The sequence below is a fragment of the Poecilia reticulata genome, linkage group LG8 (assembly GCF_000633615.1).
Source record: "Poecilia reticulata strain Guanapo linkage group LG8, Guppy_female_1.0+MT, whole genome shotgun sequence".
Taxonomy (NCBI): Eukaryota; Metazoa; Chordata; class Actinopteri; order Cyprinodontiformes; family Poeciliidae; genus Poecilia; species Poecilia reticulata.
The window spans coordinates 7,400,205-7,416,038 of record NC_024338.1 but is presented as its reverse complement, the minus strand read 5'-3'; the positions used below and the strand labels follow the sequence as shown (position 1 = coordinate 7,416,038).

The window sequence follows — 15,834 nt, the reverse complement described above, 5'->3', positions numbered from 1 at the left end:
TGTGTGTGTGTGTGTGTGCGCGTGTGTGTGTGTGTGTGTGAGTGAGACACAGAGGGGGAGACATCTCTCAAATTAATAATATTAATTTAGTGCTTGCTTTGCAAGGCATTTCAATGCTCTGYWAKGGCAGGCCCCAATAAAAGCAGCTAAGTAACTGAAATAGACAGATACATTTTCCCATAGTTCCATTACTTATTGGTCAATACAAAGGGCATACATAATCCATTTTTTTCCAACATTTGGTAAATTTCTCCAACTCCACTCTCAAGGAAAATATAAGTCTCTCCATGCTATAGATTTTTTTTTCTTCTTGGTCTTCATGATGGTGTTTGTAAAGTAATTTTCTCTACCAAACCCCTGATGCTTTCACAAAACATCTCACTAATCATCTACTAATAACATAGAGGCAAAAGGTTGCATTGGATTTTATTAGCAGTATTGAGTTTAGTTAGCCACATTTTTCCATCTTCTACCTGTAAAACATCTATTAAACCAGGTATCGTTTTCCTCCTACTTTGGGTTTTGCTCAATAAAAATCCTAATAAAATATTCAGTTTGTCACAAAAGTTCAGAGCGTGAATGCTTTAGCAGGGCACTGTCCACGCAAACCGAGCTGGATAATGAGAAACCAGTGACATGCTCAGAAACCTGAGAGGAAACTCTGCACGTGGCTTCAATCAGGACTCTTAAAAAACAACAACATAATGTTCACAGCTATTTTCTCCCTCAATATTGCAGTCATGCAGGAATTGTTTCATGAAATTCCACGCTATTCCTGGATCCGGCTGTCTAAGTGAACCTGGCACTTCACATATTCCTGATTACGGATCGGGTCCTGGACTCTGAGTGTTTCAAATAAGCGCAACGTCAGAGACCAAAACACATATAGACCCTAATGGAGCTGGCGCTCCAGACGTAACGTCGTATTTTATGACAGGAGCCTTCTCAGGAATGCTGAGGAGGATCGGTTTAACTTTAACAGACGCCAGACATCCACAGAGAAAGGTGAAAGCTAAAAAAGAAAAAAGAAAACTTGTGTTATGTAACCAGCAGGCATCAGAAAGCCCATCTCATACCGATCTGAACCAGATGTGGGTTTCCTGCAGCAGCAATTCAACAACTGTGCCTTTGTTTTCACGCTGTAACCTGGGCAGCTACGCTAATAGAGGAGCCTCAGAGAAAAACTGGCTTTAAACTAGGATGTATGGGCGATATAGACTTAAGGTTTTATCACAAAATTTTGCGGTAGTGTTGTGATAATGATAAAAGTGACGATAACTATTTATTACATCTTTTTTAGGTAACTGTATGAATGTGACTGTGTGTCACAGCAATTAAAGACCTACAAACCCAAAAATCATGTTCTTGAAAATGAAAAACATTCCCATTTGTAATGTGCTTCTTTAGGATATCAGTCATGCAAATAAGTGTATCACTAAGCTGCTGAATTTTCAGATTTATTTGTATTTAATGATGTTTTTATTGTACAAACAGTGGAAAAAATAGTAAACTTATTAATTCTGATAATACGGAGAGTTTTGGGGAATTTTTTTAAACATAATTAGTGGGAATTTACTGTGATTGAGATAAATCAAAATTCTCATCATGATAAGAAATTTATCACGATAAATAGTAACAATACGATAAATGCCCACCCTTCGTGGGAATACGTCTCTTTTAAAAGACAAACTACAAATATTGACTCCTAAAGCTGCTGAAAAAGTTTCAAAGTCCAAACTCCTAAAGAGAGCGATCAGAAAGCGGCATGTACGTACCCTCCCAGCGTAGTGGATGATGCAGAAGTCTGCTTTGTCCTTCAGCTGCCGCGGCTTCTGGAACTTGGCGTGCGTGCCCAATTCCTGCAGCACTTTGTCCACAAATGTCTTGTCTGTGGCTTTGGGAAACCAGCACTCCTCGTCAAGCAAAGCCAGGATTCCTGGAGGATTGTTCTGAGAAGACAAGCACGGTCAAAAGCGGGAAATCCCCGGAGACGACGCACAGACGACGCAAGCGGTAGTAGACCAACCGGCCGCTCAATGAGGTCGATGCACGGCTGCAGATCCAGGCCGAAGTCGATGAAGCTCCACTCGATGCCCTCCCTCTGGTACTCCTCCTGCTCCAGGATGAACATAGTGTGGTTGAAGAGCTGCTGCAGCTTCTCGTTGGTGTAGTTGATGCACAGCTGCTCGAAGGAGTTCAGCTGGAAAACAAACCGGTCGAGTTAGCGAAACGTTTCTCGTTGACCGCGACTGCATAAGATGGTAAAACGCCACCTCGAAGATCTCAAAGCCAGCAATGTCCAGAATGCCGATGAAGGAGGCGCCCTGTCGCTTGGTCCTGTCCAGGGCCTTGTTGATGCGGTGGACCAGCCAGCGGAACAGCCGCTCATATGTCGCCTTGGCCAGGGCCTCCACGGCAAAGTCAGTCTTCGTTAAGAGAGCAAAAACCCCACCGTCAGTAACGCAGGAGTGATCCGAGTGTTGTTCAGGAAATCAAGATCTGTTCCAGAGTGAGGTCAGACAGCTGGACTCAAACGGGACGATCTACAAATCAGCTTCCTGGTAGCAGGAAAAGCTATCAGTGATTTAATCACATAATAAATTAATATTTCCATTCTGATGATTCATATTTTTTGAAGGGTTATTTTGTTTATGGAGACATCATGATCCATTTTATTATTGGCTTTTGTTGTGTGTGGCTTTGAGTTATTGCTGCTTATTGTTTTTTGTTGTCGTGTTTCCTTTTGGATATTTAAGATATTTTTCAGTTCCAGTGTAAAGCTTTCTTCACAAAATTAAAGTTTATTGGTAAGTGAGATGGAAATTAACTTGCATTATTATTCCATTATCAGTACATTACTTGAAAATGATCTCAAAACAACAATATTAACGTTTATCGCATTAATTACTGGGACAATTTATTGTCTAGCAATATTTGTTATTGTGACAGGCTTAGGCATGTGTCATTGTTCTCCACTTATGTATGAAGATTGACAACTTTATGTTGGTCTATTGCACTGATCTTAATAAAATATTGGTAATGTGAAAAAGTTTAAGATGTGCACTGTAAGAAAAATGTCCACTAAAAAAAAAATCCTTTCAGAAAATTACCAGGACATTTTCCGCTAATTTTACGAACATTTCCGTCAGCTAAAAAACAGACTTTAGACAGATTTAACAATTTGTCGTGTTACATTTTTTCACATCTCTGAAAATACAAATTTCCTGTATTTTTACATTCACAAACATTTCCATTGTCTTAAAACTGAAGTTTTCTGTATTTGTTACAGTAAATCTCACGAACTTTGACATGAAGTAGAAAATACAGGAAAAACACCTGTTAAAAGTCTAAAAAGAAAGTCCCTTCACATTTCTACATTACATTTATCAATGTCTTTCATAATCCATTCTTCAGATTACTTGACCTTTACTGGTAACAGTAGCACGGAGTTTCACCTGTTCTTTGGTCTGAGCTTTTTGCACGTAGTCTCGTCCTACTTTGATCCTCGGGGTTAGAATGGCTCGGGTAAACTCCATAACATTCATGCCAAGCAGATGGCAGAGCTTCTGCGCCGCTAAGAGAAGCAAAAAAAAAAAACCAGAACACCACAGGTGAGTAACTTCCTGTGTAATTAAAACCATAAAAACAGCCGGAAACCTGATTATTCAGTATAGAAAATAGAGAGGATATAAAACGGGTTCTCTAATGCTACCCACAGAGGGAGGTGTCATCCGGCTCACCTGTGTTCTCAGGCATTGAGGCTTGGTCGGTATTCCTCTCCTTCTTGAACACGACGTTGCCAAACTGCAGCACGGCAGAAACCACCTTTAACATGCCTGGTGAATTCAGAGCAAAATAAAACTTTATTTGTTCGCCCCATGGAGGATAAACTAACAGCACCACAAGAGAAGGGAGGAAAAAAACAGATTTCGCTAATGGGATGCAGACGTGGACGGCACATCTGGAAGCAGAGCTTACAGACTATTTCGTCATGGGAGAAGCCCATGATGTGCATCGCCTCCATTGTCTCCTGGAAATTCTCCTTGTCCTGCTGACCCGGGATGGGAATGTTGCCGTTTGACAAGAACCTGTAGCTGTTGAATCCCTCAAGAAGCAGATCCGCTGTGTAAGGAAAACAAGTAAAACTGTTATCAAACATACATTTCCCATATATTAATTATTAATTGATTGGATTAAGTTCGCAACTCGCAACAAATTTAATATCAAGGCGCTTTGCAAAACAGAAGTAGACAGTCAATGCTAAGTCACAGTAACAGTTTTTTGTCTTTTTAGTTTTTGTTGTATTTTTATCTAAATATCTTTTGCTTCATCCTGCAACGGTGTGAGCCAATCAGACAAGCAAATTTAAACCGGGTCTCTTGAGCTTTGCAGCAAACAAATGAAAGGTTTGATGCCAACCGGCTCGTTAAGAGGACAGAAACTCACTTCGTAGATGCTCTCCAGCTCCTGCCAACAGGCGATAGAAAATGTGGAAAGTCCTCTCCTCTTTTGCCTGCCTGATGGCTCTCGACTTTTCTAGAAGATCTGTGGGGCCAGAGTTAAGGACTGGCAAGGAAAACATTATCTGAACAATCAAACTCCCTTCAGAAAAAGAAATAAATGCGTGCGGTATTCATACCCAATGAATTTTCATGCTTTGCCACTATACAGCCCCAAACAACACGTGCACACTAGACAAACACAGTGTAGTGGGAGTTAAATGTAACTTGGCATGAGAGGAAAACATGATTTTCAATAACGTTTTGCAATTTAAAACCTTAAAAAGTGTGGCATGCATTTACGTTCAAACCACTTTACTCGAATACCCTCAAAGAAAATCCAGTACAACCAGTTAATTGCCATCAATTGTCCGTTTACGTCAAACCATGTTCACGAGACAGAGCGGTCCAGTCAAAGTCCATCTCTATAATAACTGAATCTGAGGCAACATTCAAATGTAGATGTTTACAGACGCTCTATATTTGTTTTAGCTATCTTGTGCTTCAACTAGGGGCTGCACAGTGTATAGGCTGCGCAGTTGGTAGAGCTGTTGCCTTGCAGCAAGAAGTTTCTGGGTTCGATTCCCGGCCCCGGGTCTTTCTGCATGGAGTTTGCATGTTCTCCCTGTGCATGCGTGGGTTTTCTCCGGGTACTCCGGTTTCCTCCCACAGTCCAAAAACATAACTGTCAGGTTAATTGGTTTCTCTAAATTGCCCCTGGGTGTGAGTGTGTGTGTGCATGGTTGTGTGTCTCTGTGTTCCCCTGCAACAGACTGGCGACCTGTCCAGGGTGAACCCCGCCTCTCGCCTGGAACGTTAGCTGGAGATGGGCACCAGCAACCCTCTTGACCCCACTAAGGGACAAGGGTGTTAAGAAAATGGATGGATGTGCTTCAACTACATATTAACTCACAGTGGATAATAATATTATTATTATTATTATTATTATTAAAAATGCAATTTATTTCTATCATTTCAACTGTGTTACAGGATTAAAAAAATATTGTAACATTTTTATATTAGTTCCCTTACTAAAGAAAGAGATAAATAAAGGAAAACAAAACAGGTTGGATAGCATGCAGAGAGAGTCACATTTTGAGTTGAACACACATTTTGTTTTTTTCCTTTAAGAAGTGATCCATTGTTCCTTACAGCAGAACCTGGCATTAAGGATACAGGTTTCAATATTGGCCCCAACAATGTAGCCGGTAACGTCAAAGTTGATTCTGATGAACTTCCCCTGCAGAACAAGACAGATGAATGAGTCGTTATTAATCAAAAACACCATCACACATCCACACTAACACGGCTATGCGGTTTCATGGGTTTGCCATCAATCTTGCATTCAGCTACGTTTCTTTCCTCCTTCTGGGCTCTGCTTTGTTTTCATACCACCCCCAAGTGGTTTCTTGCTCACGACAAAAATGCAGTGAGGAACCAAAATGCCCATATTAGGAGGTGCCAGGTTAACATGTCAAGCAGGAATCCGAGGCATGTGTGTGGTTTCCTGACAGTAAATGTGTCTCGGTCTGTGGGAACGTGTGCATCCACTGCTGTTCGGCAGACACACCTGTGATTAATGTGGACCTGGCCACCGCGGCGCTTAATTTTCACCACATGGTTTACTCAGCCACAGAGAAATGTGAAACGCTCGGGGGCGAACATTGATTCGATTACCGTGCGCCAAACCAAGTTTGATGAGTGCTAAATGCTACACAACCGACCTAGTAAAACCTTAAATATTTATGTGTATCATGGTTTTCCAACAGATCTCTGCCAGTCGGACATGATTTCATGATGTTCCTGGGAAGAGTTGGAAATTTTATTTTAGAAACCAGTTTTTTGTTGAGATTTTTCACCACAAATTAATTTTCTTTGTGTTTTTACAGAATCTTTTACAGTAAAATTCAAATTTTTTCCACAACAAATGCCATTTAAAAATAAAAGAGAGCTAAAATCTAGTATGTCAAGAGGCCTTCTTTCCTCAAAGTGTTGGACCTCATCCAGAAATATAAATCAGCRAAATACCAGCGGAAATGCAAACAAATATAAGCAGATGCTAACTCTCAAAGTCTAGCTATAAGCTACATTCTTACTAGCCTTCAGTGCTAACAACAAATTTGTATCTTGTCTGTTGTGGTTTATTTTTGTCCATAGATTAACCAGAATAACCTGGATCACGCAAGTGGTTTTAAAGTGGTGCAGGCTTCTTCAATGCCATTACAACCAAGGATTATTTGTCATAAAGATCCATCACTTTATGACAAACAATCATAAAGTGTTTGTCATAAACACTTTATGACAAAAGTGTTTATGACACTTTTGTGTCATAAACACAAAAGTGTTTATCACACAAAAGTGTTTATCTGTGTCGACAGAATTTATCTGTTCTGTCGACACAACAGATAAATCCAAAACCGACTTCCTTTTTACTACAAAATAAAAGTGAAAAAATAAGTTCAGAGTATAAAGCGTATGAGGTTTTATATCTAGAGTGCATAAAAAAGGCTTAGACTTACTTCAACAGAAATAAATCACATGTTGTCAAATGAAAAGACGTCACTGTTCACTCATTGTTTACTACTGTAAGTCTCATCCCACAGGACCTTTTCCACTCCTAATAAACATTATTTTATAAACATAGTCCAAGTAAAAGAAGTTCAATAAAAACTCATCTTGAGGGGGTGAGTGCTCAATTTACTCCCTGGATGTTTTTAAACAAAGAAAATGTTCATTTAAACAGATAATTTAAACTCACAAAGCGAGACGAGTTGTCGTTTTTCACCGTCTTGGCATTGCCAAACGACTCCAGGATTGGATTGGCTTGCAGGAGCTGACGTTCCAACTCCCCCTGTAAACAAACACAAAGAGGTGAACAGGCTCTCGACTGCATCTAATTTCTTTTTTAAATCTCTGTTTTCACGTTTGTCTTTTTAATCCAAGACACACACAAGTAGGCGATGGCAAAAATATATATTTCATAAAAACAGAGAAAAAGAACAAAGCCAAGTTGTTGTGCTCAGCTATACTCCATTAAGGCTGTGTTGCAGTCGCTTAAATGAACAGAGGCATTTTTGTCGAGAGAATTCAACAAGTTTCAGGGGCCAAGACAAACACGCAGATCGAGAAGCCGTGTTAAACCACGGAGGCACTAAGGAAGTGTGGCGGTCTGAACGTTCAACGGAGAAAAGTCACTTTGTGAGGACTTTCTCCTGCCCCCTACATTCCTCTGGTCGAGATCATATGAACTGTATAGAACGTGGTAAAAGAGTAACAACCAGCCAATCGCACAATGCCTTCTTCCGCAAACTTGTCCTAATCTCATTTTATGTCGGAGGCTACAGAAGGACATTAGCCTTTGTAGCCAAATCTGGCCCATTTTAAAAATCTTAAAGCTTGAGATCTAAAATATTTAATTCTCCAAGACTTTTCACCATTTCTATTTTCCATGATGATGGCAGAACAGAAGCAACTTCTTCTGTAAACAGGATCATCTATGGACTCTGCATCGCCCAGAATGAACAGTTTGTTTCAACAAGTCCCTGACTTGCTCCAGAGTTTTTAACTGCTCTTATTTATCTACTGTAAGGCTATTAACAGTTACAAATATCATAAAACTAATTCTATCTCTTAAAAGTATTACTAAACACTATTTCAAATGCTATAACAATGGGTGCCTAGCAGACAAATCTTTACTAATCAGACAGCAAATTATCCGTTTCAATCTGGGTTTTCAAAGCATTGTATTGTACAAACTGCCAAACTCTGTCTTATTAAAGTTACATAAAGATCTACTTGACCTCAGTTTTGATTCAGCCTGGTGAGAATTTTGCTCAATAGGCTTATAGGCATCCAGTCTGGGCTGGTTTTCCTCCCATTTAAACAACTTTTTTTCCTATTAAACACCAGCAGCTCCTCTTCTGTGAACGCTTACTTGATCTGTGGTGTTCCTCAAGTTACTATACTTGGTCCCTTGTTGTTTTCCGTTTATATGCTTACTTTACCAGGTGTTATAAGGTATCTTAAGAGAATCTCCAGCCATTTATGTGTAGATAATGTTTAGTTGAACGTTTCTTTTAAACCATATTGATGTCCACCTTGACAGCCTGAACAATGTAGAGGACTGACTTACTTCTGATTACATTTCAGTCAGATGAAAAGAAAACAAAGATTATAGCCTCAACTGAAATGTACTCAACATTAATTGCTTTTGGAGTCATTTTTGACTCCAACCTAACACCGGAGAGGTCTAACCCAAGTCTTCTCCACTTCTTCCTGACCACTTTTCAGTCACTGCTACGGCATTATTTTCTTTGCTCTCCCTCAAACCCTGCATTCCTCTGGCTTGTGCACAGAGGCAGCTGTAATGCAAAGCAGGAGGAAAGCTACATTAAGGAGGTCAGGGTGGACGGTGCAGCTAGGCCAAGGAGCCGCAGAGGCACTGAGGTCCAGCTGCTAACTTTCGGCTACTGGATCTGAGCGTAATAACCGTGAACTCGGTCGTGTCTGAGCCAAATGTTTCAGGTTAGAGGAGTCATAAAGACTCACTCTGCGTCTGCAGTTATTAGATTTGCCAACATTCGGTTCTGATTTAGTGGATAGGGGGGAAAAAAATAGAAAAAAGGCAAGAACACAGACTCTGCAGAAAAAAGGTGAGCAAGAAAATACAGAGTTTGCCTTAAATTAAGAAAAACAGACGTTGGAATGAGATTTTTATCCAAACAAAAATTTAGAATAAAACATTGAGATATAATATCCTAACTATAACACAAAATAAGATCAGATTAAATGGACCTCAAACTACAGGCATGCACTTAAAACTGTAACAAAATAAAAACATGCAGGAATATGCCATACATTTTATTTTTTTTCATCAACTTGAATCAACAAATAGAAAATAAAGAAGATGGAGGAGAGTTGTTTGGTGCGGCTGCCATCTGATCTGCACACTGCTCAACATCACGGCTCCACAGACTCGGGCCCCATTAGAACTTCATAAATAGTCATTCTTTATTGTCAAGCATGCGTTTCTGATGAAGCCTTCGCTCCAAACTGTTTTAATAAACCAGAACCAACTGATAAAACATCGTTTTGTTGTCACGAGCCTGCTGGGTTAATGGAAGAATCACTTCTTTCCATGTGAGAAGACTGAGCCAGCACAAACAAATACCTCACAACGTCATAAGCTAACATTAGTCTGTCCACATCATTACGGAAAAGCCAGAGATTTAGAGAGGAGGGCATGCAGATCAGTACAAACATGAAAATAGACGACACCCTCGCCGGGGGATCCACTTGCCTGTAGCTTGAATGCTTTGGGAGAATCGGGCTGTGCGTTATGGATAAACAAATGCATGTGTTAAAAGGTGACGTGCTCATCTGGCACACAAGCAACAGAAAACAGAAGAGTAGAAAGCCTGAGTGCTTCGAAGACAGATCACGCTACTTCTTAGAAAAGCTGATGATTGTTATGTCATTTCTTACTTTCTTAAAAAATCAGAGCATGAATAATTCATTTCGCATTTTGAGAAAAACACCCACAATACTTTCAGCAACAGAAGTGAGAACATGTTAGCTTAAAAAATTATAGACGCTAAGCTAGCTAGCGGGCTAGCTCAGGCTAGTAAGCTTAAGGTAATCGCCTAAAATCTTCTGTTCAACGTATTATTTAGACAACAAGCATGACAGTGTTTTCAGTTTGTATTTCTGCCTTTACACCAGTAAACAGATCAGTAAAAAAAGTCCAAAATGAATTTTTATTCTTTAATATAATCCAACACAAATCCTCTAAATTCTGAGGGAAAAATCATGTTTTTTTCAATTTTTTTGTATTCACTGATGGCACAGTTATTGTAAATCATGCTGTCAATAATTTGTGCAACACTCTTCTACATTTCATCAGCTTAAAGAATTCCATAGCTGGATCCTGTCCTATACTTGCTTCTCTTCAACTCAACCCAAAGGTTTTCTTTAGATTCTGTTTTGATCTGACCATATATGTTGAACCGTTGTTATCCTGAAAGATCGTATGACGGCCAATTTTCAGCTCATTGTTAAAATCCATCACATTTTCACTAAAAATCACTGGTATTTCACAGATTTCCTAATATAATAAACTCCAAGTTCCCAGGGAGATTGGAAGAGAAAAAAGCCCACATCATCACAGATCCACCACTATACACAACTCTTTCTGTAAATTCATTCCTATTTTAATGTTAAACCTAAAGTGATTTTTTTTTTGTGGCTTTTGTATTTTTTTTTCTGAAAAGCCCAATCTTATTCTCATCTCACTAAATAAGACTATTTGAGGTCTTATTTAGGTACATGTCAAGGTTATAATTGTCCTAAAAATTGTTGCTATTCAGACGCCATCTAATTGTTGCTATGGATACTCAGTGGTCCAAAAATGTCACCATTTGCAAGATTTCTCTTAACAAGTGAGTTTGGAGATTTTTTTTAACTCCCTCACCATCCTGCTTAATAGGAATGTTAGGGAAAAAACATTTGGGTGATGTAATATTTATGCACCAGAGAAACAGGAAGTCCTGGGTTACTAATTAGAAATCATTAGAAATTTTGATTAACTAAAACTAGCAGTTTTAGATAGGTATATTCTAAATAGTTGGGGGTTGTGCCACCAGTGACATGTTTAAATTAGGATTTTTAAAATTTTAGTGTCAAATTATGGCTCTTTTACAGTAGATTTATTTACTACAAGGCTTTATAAAGCAACTAATTTACCCGCAGATAGCTCATATGGGATGATTTGCAGGAGCAAAAAGAAAAGGGAAAGGAAGAGAGTAGGGAAATGTCGGCAGTGAGGCTCACAGGAATGTTGTGGTCTTTGCGCCCTTTGTGTGAGGAGGCAACATGGGCCAGGTACTGGATGACCTTTTTTGTGTTTTCCGTCTTGCCCGCTCCCGACTCACCTCTAAAAAGTAGAGTTTAGAAACAGAAACACATAAATAAAATGACGGCCAGTGAAGTATGAATGAAAGAAGAAAGCGGTTCTGCCAAATATCATTGTTATGGGGATGTGTGTAAAGTGTTACAAACAGGAACATTGGAAAACCATGAAAAAAATCCCCCAAAATCACTGCTATTGTGGCGATGAGTGACTGGACGAACACCAAGGTCATCAGGATTTTTATATATTTATATATATGCCTTGTTTGTGAGTGTTTGAGTGGAGAATGCTGTGGTCTGCTGAGTCCGTCTCCAACTTTCCAGGCTCTACTTTTGGGTCGTCTCTAATGATAGCTGTGTACAGGCAGGGCCTTCCACAGTTTCCCACAGTCAGGTCTCAGAGCCAAGAGCAAAAACCCGGCCAGCAGCACTACATCCAGCTACATGCCAGTGGTTTTAGTGTAGCTGCTCATTAGTTCTACTGCACATAGTACACTGAGGTTTTTAGATGCTTCACTAGAATCTGAGGGGCGAGTCCTCGAAGGCAGAATGTAGGTCAAATTAAGCATCATTCTGCATTTGGTTTTAGATTTTAAAGTTTCACAGCGAATCTGGAGTATGACTCCAGGAAACAATTCACAGATTATTGTAAATATTTCTGAAACTCCGCCTTCAGGAAGTCATGACAACATGGCCCCTCTATCAACCCTCTAACAATGTCTTTACCAGCATTGCATTGAGAAGCAGCTCCTATAATGAGCTTAGCAGATGCTCCACCAGGTGTTTGCTAATTGTTGCTGGCTAGTCTGAAGGAGCTGAGTGGGGGAGTTGCTTTAGGAGGGCTGCTATATGAGGCAGAAGCTTGGAACCTGCAGCTCCAAAGAGGCGTTTTGCACAGCTGAATGGTTGCCATGGAGATTCAAGGATTTCTCAAACATGTATGAAAGAGTCAAGGCAACGCTCCAGGTTTGTATTTGATAAAGGAACAGACTTAGACTAATTTTATTGTCATTGCACAAAGACACAACATTGAAATTGGCAACGAAATGCCGTTATGACATAACATTATAACTTACATCATCTTATAATATAACATAATTCAACAAAGTGAATTTTACATGACACTGCCACTTTAAAATCCCAAGAAACTACAAGTTAAACACCAGTCAAACATTCATAAACAAGGATAAAATACTAAAATTACAGAAAAACCATCAGACTATAATACACTCCCACAACATTCTTTTACAATGAAATTGATAATTGATGCACAGAAACCTCTTAAATGGACAGATTGTTAGGGAGAATCCTGGTGCAGATAACTGAGGCATTTTGGCAATACAAACTCTTTTGGTAAATAACAAAAAGCTGATTATTTTCAAGCTTTTATGGGATCCGCAGACATTTGATCAGGCGGTTTGGGGCTCCATGAATCACTTCTTTAAGTTACTCTAGATGCTGTAGTTCCTGTAGGAGATTAGTAGGTTTCTCCAGACTCATACACAATGCAGTGACTGAACGACTGTAGAGAAACTGATTTATTACCACCAACAAGGGATGCTATTTTCAGCGTGGGTTTTGATGTCACTGGCAACTCATGCCAAGCTGAAAGAAAGTGCCACTTAATGACGCTCTGACGTAGAGGTTGAGGGCGGGCCACCAAACCACACTCATAACTCCCTCAGTATTTGGCAGAACCGCTGCACAGCCCTGCATCCGCAAAACCAGCTATTTGTAACTCGTCTTTAAATAAAACCCAGCAGGACGATGGGCATAGAGGGAGATGGAAAAGGGCTTTACTGAGAGAAAACGAGAACCACATTTAAAAGAAGAAAGACATCCTGAAGTTCTTCTTGTGACCTTTTACGTTATAAATACAGGCAGTGCAAGAACATGAACGGAGGTCAGAAGGTAAGAATATTAGGTGATAAATAATCTCTATCTGTTGAAGGTTCATTTACCAGCCCACTGAGCAGCTCCAGAACTAGAACCAAGTAGGAAACATTAACCAGCTGTCCTTAGACACGACCTTGGGAATAAAGCAGAGAAAAGACGAGGGCAGTACTCACGTGCAAAGAATCGATTGGTCCTCTCGATCTGTGAAAGAAAAGGAAGACTGTCAGTACTTCTGGTTCAACCACAACAACAAACATGTTCTCTGCTGATCCAGCTGTGGATCCATAATTCATGATGACAGATAATACTGCATCTATTACCATATCTGGGTTTACTTTTTCTAGAGCTACAACTAGCAATTATTTTAGTTATTGATTACTCTATCGATTATTCTGACAATTGGCACATTCTGCAGATTTTTATGTAACCACTTAAGTTTATTTTATAGAATATGAGAAATGCATTAAAATATGTAAATAAACTAATATTCATTTAAGTAAATGAACATTTTATTGCCTAAAATCCAGGTTCATAGAATTACTTTAGTGAATGCTTGATCAATTGTAGCAAAGTCATAGGGCTGTTCTGATTATATTTTAAATTAACTTTATATTAGATAGAAAAAGGGTGCTTAGTGGTAGATTAATTTACTTTTATTTTATTTACAGAATTTGATCAGGTGAAGCTAAAATTGCCACTTGAGTAGTTTTGGATAAAACATATACAGACAAAGAAGGCTTGTTTTTTTTCTCTTAAATGCAAAATGTTTATATTTTTTTCCATACAATTTTGGCTTAATTATACTATATATTATATTTTCTTTCAGCAAATAACCAGTTTTTTTTGAGTCTCTTTACTCAAAAAAACCATACAATTTTGGCTTAATTATACTATATATTATATTTTCTTTCAGCAAATAACCAGTTTTTTTGAGTCTCTTTACTCCAGCTCACAATTAATAAATTATGAATAGATGACATCCTAACTTGATGCTTCAAAGTTGGGCTTACTGAGTGTTGACATTGTGTTTTACAGCCGCCGCTCAGCCTGGCACAGAAACACTAATAGGTCAAAGCCATGCTGCGTGCTGACCCGACGCTGACTGTCAGAGCAGTAACCAAAGCTCAGACAGACAGCTTTCATCTCTGCAGACTTCCCTCCAGGTCCAGATGACAGGTTTAGTGTTGCCCCCTGAAAAGGGTAAACTCTCAACTCTAAGACCTCCTGTGCACCACAGTAAACTTTAAATCAACATTCAACAAGAACACAACGTGTTTGATACGTACAACGTACCGACCGCCGTTTCTCATGTCACTAATGAGCACGCAGGCTGATTACGGTGGGGAAAACATTTCTTTTACATTGTTTTAGTTACTTTGTCCTAAGTTTTGTTTATAGGCATACTGGCAATTCAAAGAGCCAAAAGGAAAATGCAGATATACTTTTAGGCATTTTATTTCATCAGGTAATTTTAATTTGTATCAACAAACACATTAAATAAACCTTGAACTACTTATCTAAATACTAGATAATGTCTCAATCAATTTCAGGTACTATCCTGGAGATCCCGATCCATGCATTTTCAAATAATTATAATCTGAGTCCCTAAAGAGTCTGAATACTAAAAATCTCAAACTGCATTGCTTGAAATACAGCAATAGAGGCTTTGGACAATATCCTGGTAATCTAGCAAATCAAGTTTTCTACACCAATATGTGTTTTTCACCTTTTTACAATGTCAAACGTATCGAATGGAAGAGGAGTGTAACGGCTACAGCTCCCTGTCTGTCATTTGACCTTTCCTGTGTGCTGCACTCAAATGTCCCAGCCGTCACAGAAAGCAGCGGAAATGCCATCATTGAACTTTATGGCATTTAAAGCAAAGAAAAATGTTATGAAGCAGGAAAATAGTGTTTTTCCAAGTTCAATCCACATAAGATTATGTGGACTAAAGTCTTGGTGGACATTCACTGAAACATGAGCCAGAACAGCTTAGCTTTGTAATCCACAGATCAAAACAGACAAACATGCTAACATTAGCCTAGCATTTCTAAAACATCAACACAGAAAACACACTGGTGCACCATATTGAGGCAACAGGACAAAATATTGCATAATGTAATAAATCTATGGCTTATTTATTCTGGTACCGTGTGAAAAATTCTGAAAAAAATATTTTTTTTAATAACAACATCTCAACAAATGTGTTAGCAACTGAAGGCAGATGCTAACACATACATGTTCATGGTAAAAGACATTGCAGAAAGGCTTTGGGTTGAGCTGTAAACGTCCCATCAAATGAACGTGTCCCTGAAAGCCTCATGATCTGAATGGGTTAGCAGAACTGACAGCTCCACAGACCTCACACCTTCCTGGTGGCTCAGACAGCTTTAAGGTGTTGTCTTTCACCAGAAATATGACCTTTTAATCAAACACTGACGTGTAAACCCAGGTAAGCGGCTGAGGTTTGTAACTAAGGTGGCACAACTTTCGAAAATCTTGTGATTGTTGTTATAACTTTGGTAAATACTGC

The 15,834-nt window shown here is 39.1% G+C and overlaps 1 protein-coding gene across 9 annotated transcripts in view; it reads right to left on the bottom strand.

The window, feature by feature from the left end:
- The window catches only part of LOC103468406 (myosin-10), a 64,750-nt gene that overhangs the window by 20,602 nt on the left and 28,314 nt on the right, over window positions 1-15,834 (bottom strand). For 3 of the 9 annotated variants that reach the window (XM_008415470.2, XM_008415471.2, XM_008415475.2), the window contains exons 4-15: window positions 13,475-13,502; window positions 11,328-11,430; window positions 9,760-9,828; window positions 7,258-7,350; window positions 5,676-5,739; window positions 4,447-4,545; window positions 3,979-4,122; window positions 3,741-3,836; window positions 3,456-3,574; window positions 2,274-2,426; window positions 2,027-2,200; window positions 1,776-1,949 (exon numbers count right to left, since the gene is read on the bottom strand). In XM_008415470.2, the coding sequence (XP_008413692.1) occupies window positions 1,776-1,949; window positions 2,027-2,200; window positions 2,274-2,426; window positions 3,456-3,574; window positions 3,741-3,836; window positions 3,979-4,122; window positions 4,447-4,545; window positions 5,676-5,739; window positions 7,258-7,350; window positions 9,760-9,828; window positions 11,328-11,430; window positions 13,475-13,502 (1,316 nt within the window). The remainder of the gene's footprint in view (window positions 1-1,775; window positions 1,950-2,026; window positions 2,201-2,273; window positions 2,427-3,455; window positions 3,575-3,740; window positions 3,837-3,978; window positions 4,123-4,446; window positions 4,546-5,675; window positions 5,740-7,257; window positions 7,351-9,759; window positions 9,829-11,327; window positions 11,431-13,474; window positions 13,503-15,834) is intronic. The other 6 variants (XM_008415472.2, XM_008415474.2, XM_008415476.2 and 3 more) reach the window with 2 other exon arrangements.